Genomic DNA, 15,193 nt, shown 5'->3' with positions numbered 1-15,193 from the left:
AATTTTAGACTTACTTGGATTGAAATGAGAAATTTCTCCAAATTAGGCTTTTAGATGAACACCAACACTAGTGTCCATCTTGGTGACATTACGAATGTCTATGGTTCTGTAGAAATTTTAGACTTCCTTGGAGTGAAATTAGAAACTTCTCCATGAGAAGCTTTTAGGTGAGGACCAACACTAGTGTCCATCTTGGCGACACTGTGAGTGTTTATGGTTGAAAAGGCATGGTGTCCACCAATTTGGTGGAACATTCACAAAAAGCTGATAAACTTAAAAAGTACTTGTTTTTCAAGGATTCGAAGACTGAAACAAGTCAAAAAGGCTTTAGATGGACTCCATGGTTGAGGTTTTTCTAAAATCTGTTTTTATGAACTTCTTCATATCTTCTCATATAGAGCATGGGCAAGGAACAAGATAGTTGACTCGACCTGTCTTGATTCCACAATGGACTTCACTCCTCCCAGGTCCCCGGCTGTCTCTGGTTGATTAGGGGTGTTTCTCTGAGTCACTTTTTATTAAATTCTTTAAGGCGTTTTTGAGGCTGTTTTTGCTAGGAGACTTCACAGCGGCTCGGCGGGGTTGGTCCCCACCTTCATCCCCCCTCAGTTCCATCTCGATGGTGTAGATCACCTTAGAGCTGCGGGGGGAATCTTCGTCTGCCTTTTGTGTACCTTCCCTGCCGGCTAATTGCTATTTCCTATCCTTGCGGGAGTCGCCTAGGCCTTTGGATTTCTTGTCGCTGGCGGACTTGAAGCTGCGGGTCTGGTCCAGCATGGAGAGGAGCGGGGCCTGGAAGAAAGGAGCAGCCTGCATATTTTAAAGAGAAAATGTGTTTCTGCTCCCCAAGGGCAAAAATGTAATTAAAAACTTGAACTCACATTGCTTCTTACCTGTCGTGAGCCTTTGGAACCCTTTGTTAACTTGTGGAGCTTTCCTCTTTCCAGCGCGCTGCAAACAAGAACCAGATATGAAGTGAAGACCAGAACGGGAATGTGACAATTGTCTTTTCTTAAGGTTGGGTTAAATACAAGGTTTCACTGTCCCTCAAGTGACCTAATGTAGATAGAGCACTAGCCCCATGTTACCAGCAGCAGAGAATTATGGGCAAAAGGGCAGAGGAGGCCATTGATGGTTGAATAGTTTTCTTTTCCCCAATGGTACTAATGTGAGCACACAACATTAGCTGCTCATTTCTGGAAAGGAGAATTATGGGAAGAGGGCAAAGGACGTAAGGAAGCCTCTTACAGGGTAGTCAGGCCTGTGACTGTATCTTCATCTGTAGCTTCCACTACCCAGAAAAAGGTCATCTTTATGCCAGAAGTGACCGAGCAGCAGTGGTGTATTTTGGTTTTGTGCTGCCCTAGGCAAGATTAAAATTGGGCGCCCCCACCCCCCCTTTCCCATGTGAATTTTCCCCACTCCTTTCTTTTTAATGGATGTGACTCCCTCCACAATTGAAGGACTGCAAGTCCCAGCATTAACCCCTGAGATCTCATGAGAGTGGGGTGGGTGAGGGAGGGAGAGAGATAAGGGGGATGAGAGAGAGAGAGGGGGGTGGGTGAGGGAGAGAGAGAGAGAGGGGGGATGAGAGAGAGGGGGGTGAGAGAGAGAGGGGGATGAGAGAGAGAGAAGGGGAGAGAGAGGGGAGTGAGAGAGGGGGGGTGAGAGAGAGAGGGGGATGAGAGAGAGAGAGAGAGAGAGGGGGGGTGAGAGAGAAAGAGGGGGTGAGAGAAAGAGAGGGGGTGGGTTAAAGAAAGAGAGGGGGGTGAGAGGGGAGGTGAGAGAGAGGGGAGGCGAGAGAGAGAAAGGGGGGAGGCAAGAGAGAGAGAGGGGGGGTGTGAGAGAGAGGGGGGGGTGAGAGAGAGGGGGTGAGAGAGAGAGGGGGGTGAGAGAGAGGGGGGGTGAGAGAGAGAGGGGGGGTGAGTGAGAGAGAGAGGGGGGGTGAGTGAGAGAGAGAGAGGGGGGTGTGTGAAAGAGAGAGAGGGGTGAGTGAAAGAGAGAGAGGGGGGTGAGAGAAAGAATGAGGGGGGTGAGAGAAAGAAAGAGAGGGGGTGAGAGAGAGGGGAGGCGAGAGAGAGAAAGGGGGGAGGCGAGAGAGAGAAAGGGGGGAGGCGAGAGAGAGAGGGGGGGGTGTGAGAGAGAGAGGGGGGGTGAGAGAGAGGGGGTGAGAGAGAGAGGGGGGTGAGAGAGAGGGGGAGGTGAGAGAGAGAGAGGGGGTGAGTGAGAGAGAGAGAGGGGGGGTGAGTGAGAGAGAGAGGGGGGGTGAGTGAGAGAGAGAGAGGGGGGGTGTGTGAAAGAGAGAGAGGGGTGAGTGTGAAAGAGAGAGAGGGGTGAGTGAAAGAGAGAGAGGGGTGAGTGAAAGAGAGAGAGGGGGGTGAGAGAAAGAAAGAGAGGGGGGTGAGAGAGAGAGGTGAGAGGGACGGCTCTAGCAACCAGTAACCAATAGAGTCTCAGGTAGAATGGGGAGGCAGCTTTTTTGCTGCCCCCCTGCAAAGTGCCGCCCTAGGCCTGGGCCTTGTTGGCCTAGGCCAAAATACAGCACTGCCAAGCAGCCCTAAAAAAAAGGGAATAACCCCTCCGCCAGTTCTTCCCCAGACGAGTTGGTTAATTTACTCTAATTTAACTTGGGGCACCTACAGCTTGATAAATGTCTGGTGGTAAGGCATCTGCCTGGCCTTCAAACTACCATGATGAACCTTGCATATAGTGTGAAAGACACACATCCCCAAACCATAGTGCATAAGACACACATCCCCAAACCAAGGTACAAACCCAAATGCATTTGTTGGTCTGATTGTTCTAAACCAAACAAACACAAATTGGAGGTTCTGAGGAGCCCCTTTCATCAGGGTTAAAGCATATGGAAGTATAAAGCATAAGCCTTGACCTTTCAGAAGAGAACCCCCAAAACGCGTTTCCTGGTTTTTGGACATTCTAAATAATAAATGCAATCGGACTTTTATCATTGGTATGGCTCTCTCAATATACAAGCATATTTTAGAGTGTCTCCTTATGGCTTCTTGACCTGAGAACTTCCTACCAGGAGATACTTCACTCTGATATGTGGACTCTATAGACTCACTCAGGGCTGTCTTTAATATTGATTGGACCCTGAGCAAACATTTTCATGGGCCCTCCCGAATCCATTTATCAACTATTTGCAGGAAGTGTGATCTCAAGTGGAAGCTGCCTTGGGCCTTGGGCCCCACAACAATGATTAGGCCCAGGGTAGCTGCCCCTTTTGCCCTGTGTTAAAGACTGCCCTGGACTCACTATTAAAACAATAAACAATTTGGGATCCAGCACCCCTAACCTACACTCGTCATACATGACGCAAGTTTGAATTTGGCCTGCGGATGAATGTAGCACACATACACTGTTGAAAAGGGAACACCCATTCATGCAGATATTGTCCAACTAGATGGACAATCTCTGTAAGCAATGAGAACACCAATCCAGAAGCACTCCTTATCTCAAGGGTAGGGAACAACTCTACGGCCCGATCTTCACAGTTTGAATTGGGCTGGGATGTGGTCATGCATGGCCATCCATCCACCAATTATAAAACTCTACCAGTTGATAGTGGAGTAGGCTTGATGGCTAGCTCACCAGGGAGGAGAGCGAACTCTTGGTGTTTTCGACCTACCTGAGCTCCCTTTGTACTCGGATCTGTCGTCTTAGCCAGCAGTAACGGATGAGGTAAGCCAGGAGGGCCACAATGATTACCAGGATCAGCGCGGCTCCAATGATGATACCAAGGACCATCCCGGCACGGACTGGAGCTATGGGAGCACAAAGAACATGGAGGTCAATGAGCTGTTCTCAACACAGATACGTTTACACTGCATAACCTTTACCCCACATTGAGGTATCTGTTAAAGGCCTACATCGTGCAACCTGATTGGTCCATGTTCAGTGTACGATCCCCCTAACATTGGTGGTCAGTGTAGTGCTCCTTACATTGGTGATCAGTGTAGTGTCCCTTTACATTGGTAGTCAGTGGAGAAGGACCCCCTTACATTAGTGGCTGATGTATTGCCCCTTAAAATTGGTGGTCAGTGGAGAAGGACTCCCTTACTTGGGTGGTTGGGGTATAGACCCCCTTACATTGGTAGTCAGTGGAGAAGGACCCCCCTTACATTGGTAGTAAGTGGCAGAGGACCCCTTGCATTGGTGGCTGATGTTTTTGCCCCCTTACTTTAGTGGTTGGTGTAGTGCCCCCTACATGGGTGGTCAGTGTAGTGACCCCTTACATTGGTGATCAGTGTAGTGCCCCTTTACATTGGTAGTCAGTAGAGAAGGACCCCCTTACATTGGTGGCTGATATATTGCCCCCTAACTTTGGTGGTCAGTGGAGAAAAACCCCCCTTACGTGGGTGGCTGGTGTAGTGCCCCCTTACATTGGTGGTTGGTGTAGTGCACCCCTACATTGGTGGTCAGTGGAGAAGGACCCCCTTACATTGGTAGTAAGTGGCAGAGAACCCCATGCATTGGTGGCTGATGTTTTGCCCCCTTACTTTAGTGGTTGGTGTAGTGCCCCCTACATGGGTGGTCAGTGTGGTGACCCCTTACATTGGTGATCAGTGTAGTGCCCCTTTACATTGGTAGTCAGTGGAGAAGGACCCCCTTACATTGGTGGCTGATATATTGCCCCCTAACTTTGGTGGTCAGTGGAGAAAACCCCCCTTACGTGGGTGGATGGTGTAGTGGCCCCTTACATTGGTGGTTGGTGTAGTGCACCCCTACATTGGTGGTCAGTGGAGAAGGCCCCCTTGCTGGTTGGTGTAGCACCCCTTTACATTGGTAGTCAGTGGTGAACAACCCCCTTACATTGGTGGTTGGTGTATAGACCCCCTTACATTGGTAGTCAGTGGAGAAGGACCCCCTTACATAGGTAGTCGGTGGCGAAGGACCTCTTACAGTGGTGGCTGATGTTTTGCCCCCCTACATTGGTGGTCAGTGGAGAAGGACCCCCTTGCTGGTTGGTATAGCACCCCTTTACATTGGTAGTCAGTGGTGAATAACCCCCTTACGTTGGTGGCTGGTGTATAGACCCCCTTACATTGGTAGTCAGTGGCGAAGGACCCCTTACATTGGTGGATGACGTTTTGCCCCCTTACATAGGTGGTCAGTGGAGAAGGACCCCCTTACTTTAGTGGTTGGTGTAGTGCCCCCTACATGGGTGGTCAGTGTAGTGCCCCCTTTCAATGGTGGTCAGTGTAGTGCCCCTTTACATTAATGGTCAGTGAAGAAGAACCCTCTTACGTTGTCGGTCAGCATAGCGTCCCTTACATCGGTGGTCAGTGTAGTACCCCTTTTCACTGGTGATGAGTGCAGTGCTCTATTACATTAGTAGTCGGTGGGAGAAGGACCCCCCTACATTGGTGGTTGGTGTAGTTTCCCCTCATATTGGTGGTCAGGGGAGAAGGTCTCTCATACATAGGTGGTCAATGTAGTGTCCCACTACATTGGTGAACAGCGTAGTACTTTCATTGGTGATGAATGCAGTCGTTGGGAGAAGGGCCCCCTTACACTGGTGGTCAGTGTAGTGTCCCCTTATAAAATGCTCAATCAGTCGAAGAAAGTCCCTCTTTACATTGATGGCCAATGGTGAAGGACCTACTTACATTGGTGGTCATTGTAATGCCCCCCCTACACTGGAGATGAGTGCGATGCTGTGTTACATTAGTAGTCAGTGGGGAAAGACCACCTGCATTGGTGGTCAGTATAAAAGGGCCCCTTACACTGGTGACCAGTGGGAAGAATACCCTATACATTGATGGTCAATGGGAAGAATGTCCCTCTGAAAAGCTGAGCTGAAAGAAAAGTCATCGGAGTCACTTGTAACTTATCCAAGGGGCCTAGACTGCTCAAAGAACTCCTAGCCCCCTAGAGGAACCCTAGAATTCCATGGAATCCAGGTTGAGTAGACCTGGTCTATGTCCTTTGGTCCAGAGCCATCTTACCGAATGGGCACGCTGGGCAGTTGCCTGGGGGCCCCACTTGCCCAGGGGGCCCCATCCGAACTTGGAAGCTGTCATTAAGCCTGGCACTGCTGTACCAAAATATATATCCCCTTATCGATAATTTGCATTTTTATTCTCGTGGGTGCTTGTGTAGGCGGGGCCCCAGTGCACTGCATTGCCCGGGGGCCTATAATGCTCTTAAGATGGCACTGCTTTGGTCTGGGGAGAAGGTTTGTTGCCCAGGTGTCACAAGGACAGGATGAAAGATGAATTTCCCCAACAGTAGAACCCAGACTGAATTTTTTTTATTCTTTTCAAGCCTATCCAAACCAAAACACAAGAATTCTGTCTGGAGTTGGCCTAATCCCAGGTGGGTCCCAAAGACTCCGAAAACTCACTTTTATCGTAGACGAGGAGGTGGACGTAGGACGACTTCCCCACCACATCAGGCGGATTCTTCACATCGCAGGTGAATGTTCCATTGTCGCTATAGTCCAGGTTGGTGATGACGATGGATCCATCTTTGCTCCTCGGATATCCAACCCACTCGATGCGGTCTTTGAATAATCCCGTGTCATCTATATGGGCTTCTCCCTTGGCGTAGTGGAAAATCTAAAGAGGGAAAGGAATGGAGACATCAGGGCCCAGTTTTGTGTGTTGCCATGTATTGGGTAGCACGGACCCCGTTCATTTTCTATGGACCATCAACACTCACGTCCATGGACCAAAACACGAACCTGACCTCATTCCTGCCAATGCGGCACTCGTCTATTCACAGCTTTGTGGGGTCTTGAAAGGTCAGGTGCGTTGACTAGACGTGTGCGTTGCGTTCAGAATCAAAACTCGGACAAATTTTTTGTTTTTCGGATGTATCCGAATTTCCGAATTACAATAGTGATTTAAACAGCTCCAAAATAACGAAAGAAAGTTTCAGCCGAAATAAGGAATTATCCTAATTCGAATCAAATTCAAATAGAATTCGAAGACAAATTTGAAATGTGAACATTTTGCTAAATATTGCTGATTAAAAGACTGCGTGTATTAGAATATAGCTGTTTTCTGAAATTCTAAAAGAATAGAATAAAATGGAATAGAATAGAATAGAAAATAATAGACTAGAAAATAACAGAATAGCATAGAATAGAAAATAGAATTGAAAAGAATGAAATAGAATAGAATAGAAAGAATATAGCCATCTATTGATATTCAAATTTTGAAAAGACTAGAATAGAAAAAAAACTGAATAGAATAGATAAGAATAGAATAAAAAAATGAAAAGAATAAAAAAAAAAGAGGCAATGTTTTTATAATTGAAAATGTTAGAAATGAAAGAGAGAAGAATTTTTTGGGTTCTTTCCCCATTTCTTTGTATGTGTTTTGAAAAATTTAATAAAAATATATAACAAAAAAAAAAAGAAAACAATAGAATAGAACACAATAGAATAGAAAGAATATAGCCATCTTCTGATATTCAAATTTTGAAAAGAAATATAAAAGAATAGACTAGAAAATAACCGAATAGCATAGAATAGAAAATAGAATAAAATAGAATAGAATAGAACACAATATAATAGAACACAATAGAATAGAAAGAATCTAGCTGTCTTCTGATATTCACATTTTGAAAAAAAAAAAAAAATTGAAAAGAATAGACTAGAAAATAACAGAATAGCATAGAATAGAAAATAGAATAGAAAATAATAGAACAAAACAGAATAGAATAGAATAGAAAAGAATAGAAAAGTGTAAGACAGAATAGAAATGAAAATAAAAAAAAAAAAATAAAATGGAAAATAAAGGAATAGAATAGAAAAAATAGAATAGAAAAAAATAAAATGTAAAGAATAAAGCCGTCTTCCGAAATTTGAATTTCAAAAAAAACAGATTAGAATACAAAAAAAATGAATAGAATAGAAAAAAAAGAATAGAAAATAAAAGAATAGAATAGAAAAAAAAAAGGAAAAGAATATAATAGAAAAGAACGGAATAGAAAAGAAATGAATAGAATGTAAAAAAATATAGCATAGGTTAGAATAGAATAAAATAGAAAGAATATACCTGTCTTTCGAAATTTTAATTTTGAAATAAAATAAAATATGAATTGAAAAGAATAAAATAGAAAGAATAAAGCCGTCTTCCAAAATGTAAAAAGAATGTAATAGCATAAAAAAGAATAGAATAAAATATAAAGAATAAAGCTGTCTCCCAAAATTTGAATTTCAAAAAGAACAGAATAGAATAGAAAATAAAAGAATAGAGTAGAAAATAAAATAGAAAAGAATACAAAATAAAAAAATAGAATAGAAAATAAAATAGAAAAGAATAGAAAATAAAATAATAGAATAAAATAGAAAAGAAAAAAAAAGGAAAAGTATAGAATAGAAAAGAAATTAATAGAATGTAAAAAAATAGCATAGATTAGAATAGAATAAAATAGAATGAATATAGCTGTCTTTTCGAAACTCGAATTTTGAAACTTAAATTGAAAAGAATAAAACAAAAAGAATATAGCCGTCTTCCAAAATTTAATAAGAATGTAACAAAATAAAACAGAATAGAAAAGAATAGAATAGAAAAAAATATGAATAAAGTATAATACAAAACAAAGGATTAGAATAGAATACAATATAAAAAAAATAGAATAGAATAAAATAGAAAGAATATAGCTGTCTCCTCGAAATTCGAATAGAATAGAACCAGCTATTTTTCACAATGAATTTGGATTGATTTGATATTTTTGATTCTAATTTTATTGAATACTTTGAATCCATTGGGAAAATTAGAATCTGGTCGAAAACGAATAAACGAAGCAAAACATGTTGCGAATGCAAAGAAACGAATTTAGGAACCCAATGATTCGATCCGAAACAAAACAAATTTTTTCGTTCTGCGCATGTCTAGAGTTGACCTTCGTTGGGGGGGTCAGGGATGTTTTTGCGCCCCAACAAAGATCAACCCACCTTGGCCGATGTTGGGGGTCAGGGATGTTGTTGGACCCTAACGAAGGTCAGCCCACCTTGGCCGATGTTGGGGGGGGGTCAGGGATGTTGTTGGACCCCAACAAAAGTCAACCCATCTTGGCCTATATTGGGGGGTCAGGGATGTTGTTGGACCCCAACAAAGGTTAACCCACCTTGGCCTATATTGGGGATCAGGGATGTTGTTGGACCCCAACAAAAGTCAACCCACCTTGGCCTATATTGGGGATCAGGGATGTTGTTGGACCCCAACAAAGGTCAACCCACCTTGGCCTATATTGGGGATCAGGGATGTTGTTGGACCCCAACAAAAGTCAACCCACCTTGGCCTATATTGGGTATAAGGGATGTTGTTGGACCCCAACAAAGGTTAACCCACCTTGGCCTATATTGGGGGGTCAGGGACGTTGCTGGAACCCAACAAAGGTCAACCCACCTTGGCCTATATTGGGAATCAGGGATGTTGTTGGACCCCAACTAAAGTCAACCCACCTTGGCCTATATTAGGTATAAGGGATGTTGTTGGACCCCAACAAAAGTCAACCCACCTTGGCCTATATTAGGTATAAGGGATGTTGTTGGACCCCAACAAAAGTCAACCCACCTTGGCCTATATTAGGTATAAGGGATGTTGTTGGACCCCAACAAAGGTTAACCCACCTTGGCCTATATTGGGGATAAGGGATGTTGTTGGACCCCAACAAAGGTCAACCCACCTTGGCCTATATTGGGGATCAGGGATGTTGTTGGACCCCAACAAAAGTCAACCCACCTTGGCCTATATTGGGTATAAGGGATGTTGTTGGACCCCAACAAAGGTCAACCCACCTTGGCTTATATTGGGGATAAGGGATGTTGTTGGACCCCAACAAAGGTCAACCCACCTTGGCCTATATTGGGAGGGTCAGGGATGTTGTTGGACCCCAACAAAGCTCATCCCACCTTGGCCTATACTGGGGGTCAGAAATGTTGTTGGACCCCAACAAAGGTCAACCCACCTTGGCATATATTGGGGGGTCAGGGATGTTGTTGGACCCCAACAAAGGTCATACCACCTTGGCCTATATTGGGTATAAGGGATGTTGTTGGACCCCAACAAAAGTCAACCCACCTTGGCCTATATTGGGGGGTCAGGGATGTTGTTGGAACCCAACAAAGGTCATACCACCTTGGCATATATTGGGGGGTCAGGGATGTTGTTGGACCCCAACAAAGGTCAACCCACCTTGGCCTATATTGGGGATCAGGGATGTTGTTGGACCCCAACAAAGGTCAACCCACCTTGGCCTATATTGGGGATAAGGGATGTTGTTGGACCCCAACAAAGGTCAACCCACCTTGGCCTATATTGGGGATAAGGGATGTTGTTGGACCCCAACAAAGGTCAACCCACCTTGGCATATTTTGGGGGGTCAGGGATGTTGCTGTGTTGGCATTGGGGGTCCTTTAGAAGTGAATAGGATGCCCACCATGATGCGTGTGCGCCACATGTTACCAACGCACATCACCACACAAGACAGCGGTGGGAACGGGCCCTTAGAAGAACCTGTCACTGAAAAACACTTGGCCCCCCACCTGACTCTGTACCGCCATGTTGGAAAATGAGGGTTGTGTTCCATAATTTGGTGGTGGCCTTACCGAATACGTGTCCCGGGCGTTGTCCGGCTGGAAGTGCCAGCTTACCGAGATGTCATCTGAGATCCATTCGCTGGACCAGAATGTGCAGGACAGACGGACCTTCGTCCCTACAGTGCCATAAATCTCCTGATCAGTGTATACTTCAATGGCCAGGGCCGGGGAAAGTGCTGAGGATGGGGGAAAACATTGAAAAGACGTTAGAAAGACAAAAATAAATCATATGGATGCAGATCAAACCCTAGATATATGAGGAGTCACCCCCCCCCCCATCCCTGTGCTGAGTTCCCGGGTCTGTACACCTGCTGTGCCCATTATGAGGGGTTCTCACCATCCCTGTGCTGAGTTCCTGGGTCTGTACACCCGCTGTGCCCATTATGAGGGGTTCCCACCACCCCTGTGCTGAGTTCCCGGGTCTGTACCCCTGCTGTGCCCATTATGAGGGGTTCCCACCATCCCTGTGCTGAGTTCCCGGGTCTGTACACCTGCTGTGCCCATTATGAGGGGTTCCCACCATCCCTGTGCTGAGTTCCTGGGTCTGTACACCTGCTGTGCCCATTATGAGGAGTTCCCACCATCCCTGTGCTGAGTTCCCGGGTCTGCCCCTGTGCTAGGAAGATGAGTATGGCTTCAAGGTAGATGGTACCAGAGCCAGAAACCAAAGGTAGGTGAGTCAGCACATCATGTCCCCCCCTATACATGAAATATCACTTTTGATTGGCTGCTCATCAAATATTACAGGACAATACTAAATCTACTGATGGTGTCACCGTTCCCATAGAGCTCTGAGTTCCGCAGTCCATATAAAACTGAGTATAAGTCAACAACGCTGCTGGGTTTTCCACTGCTGGCTACTCAGCAATGGCTGCATGAAACCATTCACTAAGAAGTGAGAAGAGATCTCTAAAGTGAGTACAGTTGTCACCAGAGCAAGTGTCCCCATTGACAAATTAACAAGAATAATAAATACCCTACATACAGTATATATTATATTACATAATAAATATTTTACCTTTATATTATATGATAGGTATAAAATATTTATATTATATTATTAATATTTTACCTTTATATAATAGGATAGGTATGAAACATTTATATTATATTATTAATATTTTACCTTTATATTATATGATAGGTATAAAATATTTATATTATATTATTAATATTTTACCTTTATATTATATGATAGGTATAAAATATTTATATTAATATTTTACCTTTATTTAATAGGATAGGTATGAAACATTTATAATTTATTATGAATATTAAACACTTTTAATATATGATAGGTAAAATACATTTATTTCATAATATGAACATTATACATTTATAATATATGATAGATATAATACATTTATTTTATATGATGAATATTATACATTTATATTATAGGATAGGTATAAAACGTTTATATTATATTATTAATATTTTACATTTATATTATAGGATAGGTATAATACATTTATTTTAGCAAATAAACATTTTTCAGTTAAATTATATATCGGATTTTTTACATGTAAATTATATAATAAATACTATACATTTATTTATATTATTTGATAAATAATATAAATTTCCATTATACAATAAATATTAAACAATGAATGATATATAATAAATATTTTACATTTAAATGATCTAATATTATACATTTATATTTTACTATATTATATTATATTCTAAAATAATTATTTCACAAATATGTTATATAATAAATAATATAGGATTATATTATCTAATAAACATGTTACCCTTATCAAATAAATGTTATACATTTATGTTACATAAATATTTTTATACATGTACAATATATATTTTATATTTTTTATTATTTATTGAATATTAAACATTTAGATTATATAAGGAATATTATACATGTATATTATATAAATACTATCTATGTTATCTAAACAATATCGTTTACATTTACATTACACAATGAATATTATAAATGTATAAACCAAATTTACTGTGTAGGTAGGCCCATACCCCAAATATATATATATATATATGAAAAAAAGGAGAAAAAAAAAGTAGGGGCTTTGGAGGCCACTTGGGAGAAGGAGGACCAAAGACAATCATATACAATAAAAATAATAATAATAATAATACTTTTTTTTAATATTATGCATTTATATAATATAATTAATATTATACATGTATATTATTTAATAAACATTATCCATTTTTAATGTCTAAAAAATATTTTTTATGTATTTTACATAATAAATATTATAAAGATTTATGTTATAATACATATAATTTTTTGAATATTTTACATTTATATCATATAATAAATATAATATATTTTACACATTTTGTGTAATATACAGAATATTATATATTTTAACAGCATACAGTTACATTATATTTTGAACATTATATCATATAATAGATTTTATGCATTTAAGTTATCAAATAGATAGTTTACAATTAAAGCCTATGACAAATGTTATAGATATATATATATATATATATATATATATATATATATATATATATATATATATATATACATATATATATGTTATTTAAATTCATACTTTATGTTATTATATATTATTTTTATTATATAATACACATTATTCCGTTATGTTATATAATTTAATACATTTATGTTATATAATAAATATTTTACAGCTCTATCATATAATAAATATTATACATTTATATCAATCAATACATTGTATACATTTATATTATATAATACAGAAGATCCTGTAAATATTGTAATGAATAAAATACAATATTATGATAATATTATATCATTATAATTAATAATATATTATAAATATTCTACAGTTATAGTATGTATAAGAAATTTTACATGTCTATTATATAATACATTGTATACACTGATATCATATAATAAATATTATACATTTCTAGTACGTAATACATTGTATACACTGACATTATATAATAAATTATATAAATGTCTATCATATAATACATTTTATACGCTGATATCATATAGAAAATTTTCTACATATTTATTATATAATACATTGTATACACTAAGATAATATAATAAATATTATACACATCTATCATATAATACATTATATACACTGATACATAATAAATATTATACATGTCTAGTATATAATATATTGTATATGCTGATATATAATAAATCTTATATAATACATTATATACGCTGATATATAATAAATAAAATACATTATATACGCTGATATATAATAAATATTATACATTGTATATACTGATATATAATAAATATTATACATTATATACACTGATATATAATAAATATTATACATTGTATACGCTGATATACAATAAATATTATACATTATATACGCTGATATATAATAAATATTATACATTGTATACACTGATATATAATAAATATTATACATTGTATACACTGATATATAATAAATATTATACATTATATACACTGATATATAATAAATATTATACATTGTATACACTGATATATAATAAATATTATACATTATATACACTGATATATAATAAATATTATACATTGTATACACTGATATATAATAAATATTATACATTATATACACGGATATATAATAAATATTATACATTATATACACTGATATATAATAAATATTATACATTATATACACTGATATATAATAAATAATATACATTGTATACGCTGATATATAATAAATATTATATCACACATGAAGATTATTATAATATATAAAGTTGCCCTGTGATTGGCTCAGGAGGTGGCACATCCTCTTTATAGGACAGATTTGGGGTACGGTGTATAGGACATGGGGTCGGGCTCCTGACCTCCTCTGGAAATGCCCATCGCCTGGCTGTTATCCTGACCCTCTAGATTGAACCCTCGGAGTCACATGTACACGGATCAGGGAGGGAAAGTCAGAATTCCTCCTCTGACTTCTAGGATTCTGACTTTTTTGATATGAAAAATCCTCATCTCCCAGAATCCTCTGCACCCCCTGCCATGGCACACTGTTTGCCCCCCAGTGCCATGGACAGACAATGGCCCCCTCCTCTGCCCTCTGCCAGCCACAAGGCACCTGGCTTCCTATGCAAAATGCCAACCGACCGGTCGCCTAAAGAGAGGACAGCGCAGAAACTGAACCATAAATGGCGACGGAACGGAGAAACGTGAACTTACTGAGAGCGAAGATGGCGGCCAGGGCCAGCAGGTGTCGCGGATTCTTGGGGGCTTCCATTGGTCGTCTGGTATGGTGAGATTCCCCGAATTGTGGGGGGCGATTTGGAGCCCCAGAAACCCTCTGATTCCTTCTAAGATGGAATACGGGATGGAGGGGATTCTGGTTTATAAACCCCAAGGGGCGGGACTCAGAGGGTGCTGCTGAACTTCTGACCAATCAGGAGGCAGGGCCGTGGCAGTGGGTGCTGAAGCTGACAGGGAGAGAAGTCTGAGGAACGGCCTGGACAATGATGGGCGATTGTTCCCCGGGGTTGAGGGGGGGGGACTGCCAACAGACATTCAATGGACTCAACTCAGACAGCACAAAATCCAGCAAATCTCTCACTGCTGGTGACAGGCAATCAGATTGGACACCAAATTACTGAGAGATAAACTGAGAAAGGCACAGCGGGGGTTAA

General features: G+C 40.1%; 1 protein-coding gene across 3 annotated transcripts; it reads right to left on the bottom strand.

Annotated features, from left to right (window-relative positions):
- Positions 1 to 562: 562 nt before the first annotated feature.
- On the bottom strand, positions 563 to 14,854 carry MPZ (myelin protein zero). 3 transcript variants are annotated; one of them, XM_082275071.1, is made up of 6 exons: positions 14,736 to 14,854; positions 10,586 to 10,752; positions 6,368 to 6,581; positions 3,650 to 3,785; positions 882 to 951; positions 563 to 792 (listed from the first exon to the last, which is right to left on the bottom strand). In XM_082275071.1, the coding sequence occupies exons 1-6, from the start codon at positions 14,791 to 14,793 to the stop codon at positions 694 to 696; spliced, it is 744 nt and encodes a 247-aa protein (XP_082131197.1). In that variant the 5' UTR covers positions 14,794 to 14,854; the 3' UTR covers positions 563 to 693. The 3 variants fall into 3 exon arrangements, with proteins under 3 accessions (XP_082131197.1, XP_082131196.1, XP_082131198.1); XM_082275070.1 differs by having other exon boundaries at positions 563 to 810; positions 894 to 951; XM_082275072.1 differs by having other exon boundaries at positions 894 to 951.
- Positions 14,855 to 15,193: the final 339 nt, after the last annotated feature.

Source organism: Pelophylax lessonae (assembly GCF_965119305.1).
Source record: "Pelophylax lessonae genome assembly, chromosome: 13".
NCBI lineage: Eukaryota > Metazoa > Chordata > Amphibia > Anura > Ranidae > Pelophylax > Pelophylax lessonae.
Note: the sequence above shows the minus strand (reverse complement) of the source record. Positions and strands in the feature narration are given on the sequence as shown.

Coding starts and splice junctions, on each gene's coding strand:
- MPZ (XM_082275070.1), bottom strand. CDS start 14,793: ATGGAAGCCCCCAAGAATCCGCGACACCTGCTGGCCCTGGCCGCCATC. Junction 10,753..14,735: donor GGCCGCCATCTTCGCTCTCA/GTAAGTTCACGT, acceptor CCCCATCCTCAG/CACTTTCCCCGGCCCTGGCC. Junction 811..893: donor GTTCCAAAGGCTCACGACAG/GTAAGAAGCAAT, acceptor TAAAATATGCAG/GCTGCTCCTTTCTTCCAGGC.